General features: G+C 43.7%; 1 protein-coding gene across 4 annotated transcripts in view; it reads left to right on the top strand.

Moving 5' to 3' along the window:
• KIF1B (kinesin family member 1B) overlaps nt 1-17,678 on the top strand; it is a 121,088-nt gene that overhangs the window by 102,504 nt on the left and 906 nt on the right. For all 4 annotated transcript variants that reach the window (XM_087820120.1, XM_016214596.2, XM_016214592.2 and 1 more), the window contains 13 exons: nt 284-350; nt 953-1,037; nt 2,420-2,525; nt 7,677-7,791; nt 8,972-9,105; nt 9,869-9,930; nt 11,841-11,986; nt 12,164-12,403; nt 13,698-13,769; nt 14,976-15,097; nt 16,513-16,662; nt 17,024-17,216; nt 17,422-17,540. In XM_087820120.1, coding sequence (XP_087676246.1) covers nt 284-350; nt 953-1,037; nt 2,420-2,525; nt 7,677-7,791; nt 8,972-9,105; nt 9,869-9,930; nt 11,841-11,986; nt 12,164-12,403; nt 13,698-13,769; nt 14,976-15,097; nt 16,513-16,662; nt 17,024-17,216; nt 17,422-17,540 — 1,611 coding nt within the window. The remainder of the gene's footprint in view (nt 1-283; nt 351-952; nt 1,038-2,419; nt 2,526-7,676; nt 7,792-8,971; nt 9,106-9,868; nt 9,931-11,840; nt 11,987-12,163; nt 12,404-13,697; nt 13,770-14,975; nt 15,098-16,512; nt 16,663-17,023; nt 17,217-17,421; nt 17,541-17,678) is intronic.

Below are 17,678 nucleotides of genomic sequence, written 5' to 3'. Positions count from 1 at the left end.
ATGGAATATCTGTTATGCAAGGGGCTGGGATGGAGCCAGAAGATATTAGTGTCCTTTGAGCACTTGAGTTTAGTAAGGATGAAGAGACATAGATGTGGGGAAGGGTTTACTAGATGTGAATGGCCACGTGATTAAATGCCTGGGTGGTGAGAAGACATGGACCATAGTTTAGAAAAGCAAAGACCACTGGGGGATCGCAGCCAGGGAAGACCTTGTGGTGAGGTAGCACGAGTCAGCATGAGTGTTCCGTCTCACTTCTTTCCTTGCATTTCTGTTTTTATAGGTATATCCCAGCTGTGGTTGACCATACAGCAGGCTTGCCCTGCCAGGGGACATTTTTGCTTCACCAGGTACTAATGAGGGAGCAAAAGAGGGCCTAGGAGGAAACACACAAAAACTGGTTCTCTGCTTTTCCTCATTTCTGGGGAGTTTGGAGGTGGAGGGGACATTGTCCTGTCCTTTTTTATTTTCCTTTTTGTATGTTTGTTTTTAATGTTTCTTCCTCAGACCTTGGCTTATGTATACCTAAAGATTTTGCTTCATTTAGTTACTATGATTCGTGCAGCTTCCATGTCATTTTATACAATTTTCATTTCGCAATATTTGGCAACTGCTTTCACAGCCAGAAGTTCCTAATGGGGACAGTGGATGAAGATTTATGTGGGTGAAAAATCTGCCCATGAAATGTAAGAATTTAGGTTGACCCCTGTGGGCAGAGGAGCTGGGAGTTTCACACTCTGGGACATACATTCTGGGCATCTATCAGAACCTGGCTCTTCTTCAGTCCCTGACCACTGTCCCATTGCTCAGAATAACAGAGTAGACAGCATTTCCGTTCTCTCTTCATACCTCTCCTTCCTGCCCTCCACCATACCAAACAATCCATAAAACAACAAACAGGAGGAAATAATAGGTTGTCCCAACTAAATTATAACCCTGCTCCATTACCTAGGGCATCCAGCGAAGGATCACCATGACCATTGTCCATGAGAAGGGAAGCGAGCTCCATTGGAAAGATGTCCGTGAGCTGGTGGTAGGTGAGTCATTCCGCAGGCTGAGGTCGGAGCCAGGCTCTGTAGAGATCACATCGCCCTGTTTGGAGCACAGGGACTGTGTGGGACACTGGGCTGGACAACGCAGACTATGGAGAATATGGAGGCCCTGAGACTGAAGCTACTCTTTTTTCTCAGCTCCACCATTTGGGATACTTTATGCAACCGTTATTTTACTTAGTTACCGTGGGAATGGCTCTGTGCTAGAAGTCTTTGCTGATTGTGAGCTTGCCCTTCATTTGAAGAGACATATATATGTACAAAGCAGTTTGATAAATAAGTACCAAAATGAGAACAAGTGAAAAAGACTTGTGATAAGAGAGTGACGACACAAAGGATCCAGGAGGACTGGATTAGTTTTGAGGGAGAGGATCTGAATAGGTTCCAGAGAAGTTAGAGGGGTTTCGTTCTCTTCTGCACACACGGAAAAGTAAGACAGACAGGAATATGTCTAACGTGCAGATGGCTAGCAATGCACAGGCAGAGTGGAGATACTAAACTAAGGCATAGGGAGAGGAAACATTGGCTGAACAGTGCAAGCTTTAGAATGGTATGCAGGGTTCTGAGCCTTCTATTGACCTGAGCCCTCTGGCATGGCCCTCTGGCCTCAGAATTATGTTTTTAAGTGTAGAAAAAAGTATTTAGGATTACAAAGGGAACTAATAATATTGAAATACAATTGTTAAACTACTAAACACATTTGCAGCCTAAGCTCTTCTTTATTGATGCATTAAATAAGCAGCGGGTTGGATATTTTACATTAGTGTGATATGGAAACATCTGTGATCTCTATTGGGGATGGAGTCACAGGTACTGCTGATTCGCCTGTGGTTTGTCCCCTCCCTTCATAATGGAAGAAAATGCCAGATTTCAGTTAGAGGTTCATGAAAATAAAGTTGTTGTTGTTTTTCCTGGTTAAGTTCACGGACATTTTGAATTCTCTCCATAGACCTCCTTAGGTATCTGTGGACCAGACTGAGGACCCCTGGAAGGAAGATTATACTCTCTCCTATCTGGGACAGTGGTTTCCAAGCTTTTTCAAAGTTAATTTTTTAAAAAAATATGTTTTTATTGATTTTAGAGAGAGAGGAAGGGAGAGGGATAGAGGGATAGAAACATCGATGAGAGAGAAACATCAGTTGGCTGGCTGCCTCCTGCCTGCCCCTTACTGGGAACCAAGCCCACAACTTGGGCATGTGCCCTCCCCGGGAATGGAACCGGTGACCTCTTGGTTCCTGGGTCAACACTCAACCACTGAGCCACACCATAACACTGTGTAATAATGTTATATGGAGCAGTATTACACAATACAGAAGAGATGCTTTCTTTTCTAAGTGTACCCGTCTTCTGGTGTCTGTTTCTTTTAGGCCGGGTCAGGAATAAGGCTGAGGTAGATGAAGCTGCAGTTGATGCCGTCCTCTCCCTCAACATCATCTCTGCCAAGTACCTGAAGTCTTCCCACAACTCCAGCAGGTGCGCCCCTAAGGAGTGTGATGAGGCAGCCCCGTGGGGCCTGATTGGTACACCACTAGATTTCCTCACTCATTCGCCACTCCTGTTTAGATGAGGAAACTAATTCCCCCCTCACTTCAAAATCCTTGTTTCTTCCCCTGCCCACCTTGCTGCCCCCAAATAAGTACATAAATAATGGGAGATACTTGTGTGACCAGTGACCTTCATGGAATGGAAATGTTCTATCCCATGTGGAGTTTGAGTAGATGTAACACAGGGAAGGAGAAAAAGGAGATGCAGCATGCTATCCAGTGGTTTAAAAGTACAAATTAATTCTTGCTAAGACTAAAGGGGTTCCTGTGAAGTGGTTGCTGTGGAGAAGGGCCTCTCCTTCCTAAGTGTCCTGGAAACATAATGAACTGTCTTTTGTGTAGTCTTGGCTGCTGCCAATATAGGCTGCCTTTTAACTTAAAATTAATTTTCCTTAAAAGTCCATTTTATAATCAACTGATGACAGACAGTGCATAAAATACATAACCATTCCACTTTCTCTTGTCAGACTGGAAATAACTGCTGGGCCCCTTCCCTCCCCGGGAAAGGAGCTACACCATGGTGCACAGTGGTCATTTCTTTACATAGTAAGGCCTGGGAGGCACAAGTGTTATAACGTGGGCTTAGAACGCTGCCTTCGTATCACAGGATTTCTGTGTGCTTGTCTGCTCCTGAAAAACTTGTTCACAGCTACGTTATGTTGGTAAGAGGGAGAGGAAAAATAAGACAATAGGAAAAAACAATTAAAAGTTTGGGCCAGGATTAATTTTTCCCCGTTTCCTTATAGTTTTGCGTAGGAAGGAAGGAAAAACAAGCTTCTACCTCTTGCCTGTAAGAGTCGCTGGCAGGGGCTGTGGAGAAGAGAGGGCAGGGGGAGAGCGTACGTGGGAGATGGTGGCAGAGATGAGGAAGGGCGCACCCATCCTCCCTGGCCTGTTCCTGGGCAGATTCTCGAACAGTCCCATTCTTTGAAGTAAGCGTGAACTCCACCTGGGGTCGTCTCTTCTGCTGGACGTTTACAGCAGTTATTCAGCAGCATTCAGCACATTTTCTTTGCAGCTATGAGACATATATCTTAAATTTCCCTAGGGTACTTGGCGAAATACACAGGGAAAGGTGGTGTTTGGTTGAAATGCCGGTTGTGCTAAAGTTTTTTGTTTTTGTTTTTGTTTTTCACTTATTGATTTTTAGAGAGAGATGAAGGGCGAGAGAGAGACAGATATATCTATTTGTTGGTCCACTTATTTATGCATTTATTGGTTGATTCTTGTTTGTGCCCTGACCCGGGATCAAACCTGCAACCTTGGCTTATTGGGACGGTGCTTTAACCCAACTGAGCTATTTGGCCAGGGCAGTTATGCTGAACTCCCTTCCTTAGAATAACCTTCAGAAATCCTTTGTTTCATGCCCAGCAGCAAGTCAGATGGGCATGAAAGAATTCAGCTTTGTCAGAAGCAGCTTATCTTTCACAATTGAAGCTCCGAGTTAATAAAAAACTTGACTAAAGTCAAGAATAATGAAAAGATACACACTTTAAACATTTTTTGTTTTAATTTTAACTATATAAATGTGCATTAATTTGTCCACCTCTTGCTGTAGGGCCAAGGCCTTTTATTGTAGGATCATTTCTTGGACGTCTGGTTGTCTTTTTTGCAAAACCACATCTGTAATTCATCATCTATGATTTTCACTTTGGTGGAACAAGAACTAGAAACCTATGAAGAAAATCCAAGTGCCAAATCTTGTAAACTTTTTGTCATTTAGCATTAAAATTTTATCGTTTCCCCTTTCTTTTACATTGATCTCACCCACACTTAATTTCAACTGCATTTTACACAACTCACCATTATCAAATCTTTTAAAACAGTCCACTGAGGTTTTTACACTTAGCTTTGATTTACACTGAACAAAAATTCTTTCTGCCTTAATTCTCATTAATTTGCCTAATATTTAATTAAATTAAATGATTACATTAAGACAACTACATAAATAGGTTTGGGACCAAATATTACCGACACTTGATAAGCTTTCAGCTCGCCTCTTTGGAGCACATAGCCTGGATAGATGAGACATATCTCTAGTTTCAAAGGGTCAATGAGAAATGGACATCAGTCTTATACTTGAGGGACATGGAGAGTGTCAGTCAATGCGGTAAGTTACTAAATGGAGTTTGGTTAAGAGAGCTTTCGTTCTGTTTGCCTAGGGTTTGATATTTACAGATGAACTTACAGAACTACAGTTTGGGTGTATTATGTATGTACGTTAGAGGGCTTTTCTGATGTATTGATAGTGGAGTGTGACTCACAAGGGCCATGACTGCTTTTCTTCCAAGACTTAACGTCTATGTTACGTAATTGACTTGTTTTCCCTTAACTCCGCAGCAGCTTCCTACTATTCTCAGCACTCAGTCATCTCCTAAAGGGATGTTAGTCGAGGTGGTCTCCACATCCCGCCTGCGCCCAGCATTTTCTGTAATTGAGTCTCAGGAGAGGGACTCTTGTCATTGTAAGCCCTCTATAAATTGTGTCCCATGGAGTTTTCTGTTAATTGTCCACTTGATTTCACTTTGCTTAACAGCAGATCTGTCTTATTTATATATTTTCTTCTCTTCTGCTTTTCTCTCCCTTTTTTTCTTTTGCTGCACTAACAAAAGCTTTTTCTGTGTTTCACAGGCTCTTTCTTGATAAGGATATTCCTAGGTATTTTCTGTTTGCTTTTTTGCACATAGAGATTCTAGTTTGTCAGAATGCTTTATGTCTTATGTTGCTTTGACTACTATCTTAATGTAGTGTTTTTTCCCCGTGCAAACCTAGACTAGAGGAAAAGGCTGTTCTGCCCCTGTCCTGCCCTGACTTTCCGGTGTGTATACACTTTCACACGTAGCTCCTTAGATGATTTTTTGTAGAGTTCCTCATTATTTCCTCACCCCATTTACTAAACTTGTCCATTTTAGTCTTAAACCATCAGGGTTTTCCCTTCTACTTTACAAAATAGAACGTTACTCCCCTTATCTCATAGGGAGTCTAGGAGTTGTTTCCTCTTTGTCTTTTCTCTGTCAAAAGCTTGAAAGGTTTGTTGCTCCATAGGTAGCTTTGCAAAATTGTTGTCTTTGTTTTTGTCCTATGTGGTAGGAGAGACCAATTTAGTTATTTGGGTAGCTGAGTCTGTGAGAAATATTTTTTTTATTTTTAAATTTTTCTCTTTCTCCTTCAGAGCTGCTTCTCTCATCTATTTGTTTTCTTCTTTGGAATAGAAAAAAATCCTGCTTTGGTAGTGAAAGAATTTTTTCCCATCTCTCTCTCCATCTGATTTAGGGAAAACCAAAGTGATACATGACAGTATAGCCTAAAATGTTTTAATGTTTTTTTAAAGAGATGCACAACCATTATTCAGATATTTTGGGAAATCTATTTGAAATCATTCCCTAACCACTGTAGGAGCCATACAGGAAAGCATGTCTCGGGATTCAGCTCCGTTTCTAACTCTGAATTCTCTTGCTAGCTTGATTCAGTTGACATTTGTCACTGTGGTGGTTGTATTTCTTGCAACCATCTCTCAAGAATTGCCACCTTTGGTAAGAATGTGCCGCAGTCACTCCCAAGCACCAAACCAACCCCCCACCCTGCCCCAATACAGGAAGATTTTAGTAGAGGCAAAAATTCCTTTATGTTAGCCAAGGTTCCAACCTCCTCCTTAGGTTAAGTGGAAGGAGAAGTGTAAAGAAGTTTTCTCACACAAAATTAAATGATTTGCTTCAGGTGAAAAAGTCCTGAAGCCTCAGTAGTGGCACTGGGAGGGCCGAGTCATGGTTTCAGATTACAGGCAGCAGCGAGAGGACTCTGTCAAGTCCCTCCACACACACTGTGGCCCTCCCTCTAGAGGGGTCCTTCCACTTCAGCAGACCCTGTGATGCTGCATCAGGCAGTCCCCACTCCAGGTACCTCGACAAACACAGACCCAATAAAAGCAGTCTCAAGGTGACAGAGCCCAGTGGCTTCCACTGAAGTAGTGGATATTGCCACCCAATGTTGAATTTGTCCTGAACCAAATTAAAGTGAAGATTTGATCAAAACAGGGCTTTGTGGGTGCATAAAGTGTTCTCTGCTGAGTCCAGTGAGCTCAGGAGCCGTGGAAAGGCCTCTGTCGTCCTTTGTCATGGTTGCTGTTCGGGCCTCTTTGTCGTTTTCTCCATCTTTGTCTTGTTAGTTGTGTCTGCATCCTTTGGTGGCCTTGTAGAGAATTTTCTTGATCCGTACACGTGGCCAGAAAAACTAAATGTTTGAGAAAGTATCAGGTACTTACGACTCTGATCTAGAAACAGCTACAGATGGAAATGATGAGGCTTCACACACCAGACTTGGAGGGCAGGGTGTAGTTAAGGAGTTCTTTCAGAAGTGTATTGTTTCCTCTGTGATCCTGGGTTCTAGAGAAAGAAGCATAGGAACGTGTTTTGAGATAAGATAGGCCAGCAGCAATGAGGTTACCATCCGGGAACCAGTGAGGAGGAACATACTGGACAGGGAACTAGGTGTCTAAAAACGTTTGTTGAATCAGTGAGGTGTATTACATGTGCAGAGAGCTCCCGGCCGTGGGAAATGCACTCTACTGGGTAGGGAGCTGCTTGTTCTTTTATTTAAAACAAGGCTGTCTGTACTGTTTCCTCCATAAATTCTCCCAGATATGTTTGTGACATTTCTGAGGCTCAGCAGAAAATTATGACATGAAGACTGCAGCTCACAAATTCCTGAGTATTTGCTTCCTGCTCTCAACTGACAGATGAGCGTACTTGGTCTTTCTTCTTTCGGTTTCTGTCCATACTCTCCCTTTTCATCTTAATCCCTTTGGTTGATCTCATTATTTTTATGTTTTAGGCAGAGGAGAAGCTGGCTCATCCAAAAAAGAAAATAGCATAGCTAACTGCCCCTTGGTGGTGGGTGGGGACAAGAGGAGGGGCCCTACCTTTTCCTCCCAGGAGTAAAGGTTCCACTCTGCTGTTAGATTTCAAATACTTAAAAGTATTGATTGGCATAGGGTTCTGTAATGTTACTCACAATGACAGTACCTAGACTAAGGTGATTTCAGCTTCTTTTGGATGACTCCCTCTTGCCTTTTTGACCTTAGGACCTTCTACCGTTTTGAGGCCGTGTGGGACAGCTCCCTTCATAACTCCCTCCTCCTCAACCGAGTGACACCCTATGGGGAAAAAATCTACATGACCTTGTCGGCCTACTTAGAGGTGAGGAGACCCAGAATTTGATTTGCTACGAACAGGCAGCCCTAGCGACAGGCAGGTTACAGCAGGAAATGGGGAAGAAAGATTCCACCGATGTCCTTTCTCCCTCCACATCCTTAAGTTATTTATTTATTAATTTATTAAAGATAAGCTTTTTTAAAAATTGATTCTAGAAGAAGGGACAGAGAGAGAAACACTAAAGTGAGAGAGAAACAGCGACAGGTTGCAGCCCACATGTGCCCCAACTGGGGCTCAAACCCTCAACCTGAATATGTGCCCTGACCAGAAATCAAACCTGCTACCTTTCGGTGTACAGGACAATGCTCCAACCAACTAAGCCACACTGGCCAGGGCAAGTTATTTATTTTATACTTTGGTAACTTCTGATTATATTAGACTCTGTTCCTAGTCTCTATTTAATCAAAAAGTCACATGGCTTTTTTTTTTTTTTTAAATATATCTTTATTGATTTCAGAGAGAGGAAAGGAGAGGGAGAGAGAGAGGGAGAAACGTCAATGATGAGCCCGCAACCCGGGCATGTGCCCTGACCGGGAATCGAACGCTGATCGCCTGGATCCTAGGTCGACGCTCAACCGCTGAGCCACTCTCGGCCGGGCTCACATGACTTTTCTTATAGCTTCAGTGTTAGTATCCTAATCACCATTCTTCAAAGAATGTATGATTTTAGGAAAACTTCGCCTCCTGTGTTTGTGGTTGTGGACAGAGCCTTGCAGTGGTTAACAGCACAGACTGTGGAAGCGGCCTGAGTTCAAATCCCTGTGCTGCCACTTACTGCCTGCATGTCTTCGGTCAAGTGACTTCATCTCTGTGTGCCTCAGTTTCCTCATTTCTTAAGCTAGGGCAATAGTAGCATTTACCTCAGAAAGTTGTTGAGATGTCATATAAAAGGATTTAGAACAGTGTGTGGCACGTAATAAGTAATACATGTTAGCCATTATTACAGAAAATAACTTTGAAAAAATTTGTGAGAAATAAATGCATCTGCAAGGAACACCACCTAATCTTGCCCATGTTATCCAGTGCGTTTCTGTTGAAATAATTGGTAGAGCCAAAGTCCCCCAGCCCCCACATCTAGGACCAGTGTTCCAAATGTGGTGGACACAGATTCTTGTCACAAATGCTTTGTTTGAATCTAACGGAGCCCGCTCTTGTCTGCCTTCAGCTGGATCATTGCATCCAGCCAGCTGTCATCACCAAGGATGTGTGCATGGTCTTCTATTCTCGGGATGCCAGGATCTCGCCACCACGCTCTCTACGCAGCCTCTTTGGCAGCGGCTACTCGAAGTCACCAGACTCGTAAGTTTTTGAGACAAGTTTAGCTTCCAGTTGGTTCACCCAGTGAAGAATCAGCAGAGCCCTAGGTACCCCTGGCTTGCTCTTTCAGGGTTAGTTTACACTCTGTGAGCCATTGTGGCGCTGACACCTGGAACGCAGTGACCTGAATGTTGGCATTTATTAAAAAATCACCAGATGAGTGAAGGAAGTAAGGAAGGTTACATTGTGAACACTTCCAAAACAGTTTGCAGGGACTAATTTCTGTTAATGTCATTACTATTCTAACAGATTATCATTGGGATTTTTCTTCTTTTAAAGATTTATTCATGTTTACGATGTACAAAAATATAACAAGAATAATACAATGAGTAACTATGCCTCAGCACCCAGCATAAAATATAAGTATTACTAATAGAAGGTGCTGTACCCTTCCTAGTCACACTCCCCAGAATTTAATGTTTATCATTTCATTTTAGTCAGACTTTTCCCACTCTTCTCTCTCGCAGTAAGAAAAGGCACATTTTTAATTTTTATATTTGTGTTGTAAACTCTCTAGTTTATCATTCAGCTTTATTCATCCTATTAAAATGAAGGTGTTCAAAAGATTAAGAGGGAAACAGACTCCTTGTAGGAAAAAATAGTTCAAAATAGGAAGAGAAATAGGGCACTTACATTTGAGGGTGGGTTACAGCCCTGAAGAGGAGGCAGGGTTTCAAGTAGAATTCAGACTTTCCTGTTTCTGTGCTGTACGATATTAAGCAATTATTTGTTTTAATTCAAATAGCAATCGAGTCACTGGAATTTATGAACTCAGTTTATGCAAAATGGCAGACACAGGTAGTCCAGGTAAGATCTAATGGATGGGGGAGGTGACAGTTGTCTTTGCATATGTTTGGAGTGTGTTATGTCGAAAACCTACCCTGCCCATGTAGGATAGATATAAACTTTTTTAGAAAGTAGGCATATTTTACAAGTCAGACTTTTGGTGCTGGGAGTTCTTTTTCTGAGTTACAATACTTTGGTTTGTGACGTGCAAAACAGTTATAAAAACTTTCCCCAACAAAATGTTACCAGGCTGTGGAATATTATAAAATATTCAAGTGTACTAGAATGAATTTGGCTTGGAAAACTTCATAACCATTTCACTTTCTACCTTAGCCCCAAAGCTAACTTGACAGTATCACTTTACAGGTTCAGTCAAACTAGAATTTGAGCTTCCTGTGCTCCAGAAGACAAATCACGTCCAACTTGTTTGTGTCCTTTTTGATGTCTGGGCTCTTTTCCTTCAGTTTGGTGGCCTTAAGCAGCACTTCGGATTTTTATGTTTGTAAACTGCAACATGGACAAAAGTCAGGGTTGGGGTTTTGGTTTTTTGGTGTGTTTTTTTAAATATTAGGCATTCTTTATATATATATATTTTTTGTTGTTGTTGATTTTTAGAGACAGAGTAAAGGAGAGGGAGAGAGAGAAACACCCACGTAAGAGCGAAACATATCGTCTGCTTCCTCTCCATGCCCCCTACTGGGGATTGAGCCCGCACCTGGGCAATAAAAGAGTGTTTGTTTGTTTGTTTGTTTTTAAATGTGTTTTTATTTATTTTAGAGATAGAGAAAGGGGGAGGGGGAAAGAGAGAGAGAGAAACAGAGAAACATCCCCTGCACACCCCCTACTGGGGATCAAGCCTGCAACCCAGGCATGTGCTCTCACTCAGAATCAAACCTGCAGCCTTTTAGTGAATGGGTCGACACCCAGCCAACTGAGCCACAGCAGCAAGGGCTAAAAGTCAGTGTTTTTAAAAAACATTTGGTTAATGTAAGTTTGAATAATTTTAGAGAACATATATGGACGGGGTCAGGGCTCACTGGTAAGATTTAGATTTAAAAAAAGACTTGAGTATGAACCTAAGTCTCAATACCAGCTAATTATAATTTCCAGAGAGTTCCTTGAGGAATTTTTTAATTAACAAATTCATCTCTTTTATATGTAAAAACAGTTTAACATTTAAAAAAATTAATGGGAGATGATGGGGGTTAAGCCATATGTCACCTACCATTCTACCTGAGCTACTACATGTGTGTGTGCGTGTGTATAGTCCCTCCCACTTTTCTTAGGTGTATTTTTATATATTGGGAACCACAGTGTACAGGTTATTTAATCGCCTCTATATTTTCACTTAACATAATAACTTTTTCTCAAGTTGCATTGCAGTCTTCATAATTATCAAAGAATATAAAACTCACTTTTAAAAGAAATTCAGAGAATTACTTTGGGGAAAAGGGGGTGAATTGTTATTAACAAAATCCCACATATCTGGAGGCCAAACCTGCGTTAGTTCGCCATGTATATGAGTTGTTATTTTTTTAATTTATCTTTATTGTTGAAAGTATTACAGATGTCCCTTTTTTTCCTCATTGACCCCACAGCCCTGTACGCGCCCCACTTCCCCACCCCACCCCACCCCGGCCCCCAGGCCTTCACCACATTATTTATTGTCTGTGTCCATGGGTTATGCATGTAAGTTCTTCGGTTAATCTCCTCCCACCCCCGCCCCTCTGAGATCCCTCAGTCTGCTCCCTGCTTCTATGTCTCTGGATCTCTTTTGTTTATCAGTTTATTTCGTTCATTGGATTCCACACATAAGTGAGATCATGTGGCACTTGTCCTTCTCTGACCGGCTCATTTCGCTCAGCATATTCATTTTGAGGTAAAACTGGAATGGGATTTTCTCAAAGAAGAGTTGTTTCCCCTTGTCTCAGGCATGCAGAGGAGGAGGAGGAAAATCCTGGACACGTCGGTGGCCTACGTGCGGGGAGAGGAGAACCTGGCTGGCTGGCGGCCCCGCGGGGACAGCCTCATCCTGGAGCACCAGTGGGAGCTGGAGAAGCTGGAGCTCCTCCACGAGGTACGCCAGGGCCGGAGATGCTCCAGCACGCTCCTGCGGGAGGCCAGAGTAGTCATTCATCACCGTCCCTGTGGTCCTGGCTTTTCAGTTTCCATCACGATGAGGCATCTTCACCTTTACCCACTAAAATTGTAAGCAGCTTTGTGTTTGCTGAGGCAGCAGTGTTGCTCTTCTTAGGTGGAGAAGACCCGCCACTTCCTGCTGCTACGTGAGAGGCTTGGTGACAGCATTCCCAAATCCCTGAGTGACTCGTTGTCCCCCAGCCTGAGCAGCGGGACCCTTAGCACCTCCACCAGCATCTCGTCTCAGATCTCAACCACCACCTTTGAAAGTGCCGTCACCCCCAGCGAGAGCAGTGGTTACGACTCAGCAGACATTGAAAGCCTAGTGGATCGAGAGAAAGAGCTGGCTACCAAGGTGTGACTCCCTTCCCTTGGCTGCATTTTCCCAGTGACTCTCCAGCTGATCTGTCATTTTCAGTTTCATTTTCTTTCTTTGAGGGCCTCGTTTCACGGCCTGCACTAACACTGTGAATATAGAAATAAGTAAGACTCAGTGTCTACCCTTAATTAGCTTACATGCAAATTGTGGCAAGCATATAGTAGAGGTGTGTGTCTGGGTGCTATGGGCGCCAGAGGCCAGGCCTTCACAGGCAGGTGCGCATGACTGACCTCGGAAGGGTGTGCAGGAGGGAGCCAGCTGTCCTGCATGGCCATGTGAGGGAGTCCTACGGGGATAAGCAATGGAGGCAGGGATCGGGCCAGGGCATCGTGAAGGATCTGTGTACTAGGGAGTTTAGAAGGCCGTGGGAGTGATGTGGGAAAAAAATTATATGTATATGTGTACGTGTGTGTGTATCACCCGAAGATATTTTTTCCATTGCTTTTCAAAGAGAGTGGGAGGGAGATAGAGACAGAGCCAGAAACATCAATTGGTTGCTTCCCGCACTCGCCCAATTTGGCTGGGGATCGAGCCTGTAACCAAGGTACGTGCCCTTGGCCAGAATCAAACCCGGGACCCTTCAGTCTAACCACTGAGCACCAGCCAGGGCATGACGCGGAGATGTCTTAAACAGGTATTTGTTTTAGAAAGACTTCTCTGGCAGCAATAAAGAGGATGGATGTGTAGTGAAGAGAGGACTAAAGGCAGAAAAGACTCTTTATTGCAATAATGCAGATGAGAAATATTAAAGATTTTTATCTGAGACGGGTGTGTGGGATGAAGAGGAAGGACGATCACGGGAGAGACATTGGGAGGCAGAATTGGCACTTCCTGTCTCCTGGATGTGGTGGGAGAGGGCAGAGGGGTCTTTGAGGGCTTCCAGGCACATGAAAGGGATTTTGTGTCTATTTTGTTTTAATCAAATGGTGGCCTAGTTGATTCAGGAAAATATGTCTATCCAGAAGTGTCCATGCCTTTTAGCGCCAAGGCAAATTAAGAATGAAAGGGATGTTATTGATCCTTAAGCTCTTCTAAACTGTGGTGTCACTGTAGTCACTTTTATAGATCTGAGAATGGCTGTTTACCCACTCATTTTGTCTTCTTTATTAGGCATATACAGGCTCCCTTGCTATATGCTTAGTTAATTTCTAGAGCTGTTGGGCAGCACCTGAGCTCGCTGTGGGGCTTAGGCATATGATTTTCCCTTCCTGCCTTGCGTCCAGGGCTTCGTTTAACCATTGAAACTTATGCTGCCCTTTCTCTTCCCTAGTGCCTGCAACTACTCACCCACACTTTCAACCGAGAATTCAGCCAGGTGCATGGCAGCATCAGTGACTGCAAGGTGAGCAGCTCGGGTTCCTGGTCCAGCTTACGCTGCTTCTAGGTGGCTTGATGTGAGCATAGCATCGTATTTGAGGCTGTATAACGTATCAGCTCTTGTAACTGATTTTTCAGAACACTGACTTCTGAAGATAAAAGTGTGTCTCTGTGTCTCTTAGAATGATTATCAGATGGGAACTATTTTAGCTTTTCCCTAAATCCCTTGGAGAATATTCTGTAGGGGGTGATACGTTATTGTGTGACAGGGCACAGGAAGTCCTGAGGTTCTTGGTGGCATAAGACCTTTGTTGCCTTCCTCAAAGAGTGAGGTGAACACTTTAAAGAACTTCTGGGTCATTCACTTTATCCTAGTCATCTTGACCTTTTCGCTGTTCCCGAAGATACTCGAAGCTCAGTCCTGCCTAGGGTGTCTTTGCACCCTTGCTGTTCCTTTGCCCAGAATAGTCTTCTTCTAGATGTGTCCATGATTGGGCTCCCTTATATATTTCCTTTTTCAGTTCAAATATTGCCTCTTTAACCACCCAGTGTAAAGCCAACAGCTCCCTGAAACTTTCTAACCTCTTTCCCTGCTTCATTTTTTGCTATAGCACTTATCACTCCCTGACACTTTTTTTTTAATCCTAGCCTGAGAATATGTTCCTACTGATGAGAGAGAGAGAGGGAGAGGGAGGGAGGGAGGGAGGGAGGGAGACACTGATGTAAGAAAAACATCCATCAGTTGCCTCCCCTACATACCCTGACTGAAACCTAGGTATGTGTCCTAACCAGGAATCAAACCCGCCACCCTTTGGTATGTAGGACGGCACTCCAGCCAACTGAGCTACTCAGCCAGGGCCTGACACGTCTTAATGTGTATGTTGACTGGTTCATTATCTACCTTCCTCACTTAGAATTTAAGCTCCAGCAGGGCAGGACCTCTGCCATGTTCCTAAAACAGTGCCTGTTCGAAGTGCTCAGCTCATATAGATTGGGTCACTTAATTAATGCAGGAGGGTAGTAGCAATATAAAAGGCCAGCCTTGCCTCTTTTGTAAGTGTCTCGATTCCTAATGTGAACTCAGGCCATAAAATATTTATTTGTGAGGCTTGTTTTCTTGAATGACCTGAAGCAGATTTATAAAAGTGAGGTCACTGGTTGTCAAAGCTTCTTATTGCAGAGGCAGTTTTCTCCATCTGTATCTCACTTGCTCTCTTCTGTTTGCTTCCAGTTATCTGACATCTCTCCAATTGGACGGGATCCCTCTGTGTCCAGTTTCAGCAGCTCAACCCTCACTCCCTCCTCTACCTGCCCCTCACTGGTAGACTCTAGGAGCAACTCTCTGGATCAGAAGTAGGTACCCAGATTTCACTGAGAGAAGCTAATCTAAGAACCAGGGAAATGCCAGCCTTCCTCTAGCTCAGTGGTTCTCAACCAAGGGCAGCACCATCCCCCTAGGCAGCATTTGGAAACATGTGGGAGCCTTCTCCAGATATCACAATGCCTGGGGAGATGCTACTGACGTCTTTTAATACATGTCTTTCTAACTTCCTGCATCAAATCGTCGGCTCCTCTTCTCATTCTCATTTGTCCTTCCACCCTCACCCGGCTTTTCTCCCCAATCATATCAGACATAGGAAGCCCCATCTTAGGGAAAATATTTCAAAACTTCTTTGGAAAAAAAAATTTTGATAACACAACGAAATATATAGGTAAGACTAATGGAGACAGATTTAGTCTGTAGTCCATGAATTCCTCAGTCCAGTCACTTCTTTGCAGTGTACCATCAAACTCCTTTGCCCTGTCTCCATTCATTACGGTCACCTTTCAGAACCTTCCTAGTTATCCAGCTGTCTGTCTGAATGCACCAACACTCACAATTGATCGTGGCTGTAGAAGAAAACCAACCAGGTAATTTAATTAATTCTAGGCTGCTACTGACAGTCAGACATTATTTTATGTGCCACTAAGAAAGAAAAAGCACTGCCAACTAAAATGTGATACAGTATTGATTGTAAAATGCATCCCAATTTGAGGAATGGTAAGACATTTAAAAATGGGCTTTTTGGAATTGAGGAATACAATGAATTAGGCTAAGCTGCTGTCCGAAGATGACTAACACTGCAGAGCATGGGAATTATTTCTCCCATACACTCCTGGACTGGTCCAGAGTGACGTGCAGCTGAGTTACTTTCACTCATGCAGCTCTGCACGTCATGGTCATTCAGGGACTTCCCGCTGGTCTGCTTTCTCTGCCAGTCTCTAAGGCAGTGGGCCTCAGACATTAGTGTACATCACCAGGGAGGCTTGGTAAAGCCCAGGTGCTGAACCCCACGCCTAGTTCCTGGTTCTGTAGGTCTGGGTTGGAGCCTGAGAATTTGCATTTCTAACCAGCATCCAGGTGCAGCTGATGCTGCTGGTTAGGAGACCTCACTGTGCTAGGCGTGACCTTCAGACTAAATAGAAACAAAAGGGAATGGAGTTCATATTCCAGACACGTATGTTCGGAGGCTTCAGAATAGGAGGGGGTCTGGATGATGCGGTGCTCGTCAGTGGTGAGTTTCCTTTTGTAACTTCTGAAGGATGACCCCAGTTGAATTTGGAATTACCTTTCTGACACCGGATTGTCTTCTCACGCAAGCTCTCTGACACTGATGTTTGAAAGGCCCCTGGTGTTCAGGGAGAGGCATTATTCCTCCTGGTGGGATGGTTGTACACATCTGCATTGACCTCACTGAAGCTTTTGTTACAACTTGTCTCTTTTAAAGGACCCCAGAAGCCAATTCCCGGGCCTCTAGTCCCTGCACAGAATTTGAGCAGTTTCAGATTGTCCCAACTGTGGAAACACCGTATTTGGCCCGAGCGGGAAAAAATGAGTTTCTCAACCTTGTTCCAGATATTGAAGAAATTAGACCAGGGTGAGTACACAATTGATTAGAGATGCCAGGTATTGAAACAAATCAGCAAGAACATGCCCCCAGCTCTCCGTGAGGTCTATATTACAGTGTAATGCACATGGATCCAGGGCTAAAGCCCGGTGCTGGGTTTCTGCTCCAGCTGTGTCTTATAACACACCCCAGCCTGGCTCAGCATGCCACGTGGTGCTTTGTTTTCTTTTGCTGTATTACTTTGGCACATAAGTTTCTAGGCCAAATTGATCACTTTCTTGTTTTGTTGACACGAGGGACCTGGCCTAGGTGAGACATATTTTGATGGTCCTCAGCTCATAATCACTTTCTTTTTGTGAGAAACAAACCTGTCTTGTATTGTCCTTTTTAGCTCAGTGGTTTCTAAGAAAGGATATCTGCATTTCAAGGAGCCATTTTCCAGCAACTGGGCTAAACACTTTGTTGTGGTTCGTCGCCCCTATGTCTTCATCTATAACAGTGACAAAGACCCAGTGGAACGTGGCATCATTAACCTGTCCACGGCACAGGTGGAATACAGCGAGGACCAGCAGGCCATGGTGAAGGTCAGTCCTACCCTCTCTTGGCTTTTCATTGCCATGCATGCCCTTCTCTCTTGAGTTCTGGACTCTGTTGTGTGTACTGTATCTCTCCTCTATATCTGGCTCTCTGAGCCTTCAGTGTGAAGTGCTGTATGCCCTTTGAATATGGCAGGTAGTCCCAATTGCTCGTAGCCCTCGTAACTTTCTCATCTACCTGTGTCTCTTTCAGACTCCTAACATCTTTGCTGTATGCACAAAGCACCGTGGGGTCCTTTTGCAGGCCCTCAATGACAAAGACATGAACGACTGGTTATATGCCTTTAATCCACTCCTTGCTGGCACAATACGGTAAGAAGTTGTCACTATGTTTCCTTCCTCTCTCTGGCTTTTGGTCCCAGGGACATCAGCATAAATGGGGAAGGAAGTCTTGTTGCAAGCAGATTTAAAATAGAGGAAGGACGGGTGGAAGTGTGGTTGTAGGGTGGT

This window comes from Miniopterus natalensis, chromosome 9 (assembly GCF_054644295.1).
Source record: "Miniopterus natalensis isolate mMinNat1 chromosome 9, mMinNat1.hap1, whole genome shotgun sequence".
In the NCBI taxonomy this organism is placed as follows: Eukaryota; Metazoa; Chordata; class Mammalia; order Chiroptera; family Miniopteridae; genus Miniopterus; species Miniopterus natalensis.
Note: the sequence above shows the minus strand (reverse complement) of the source record. Positions and strands in the feature narration are given on the sequence as shown.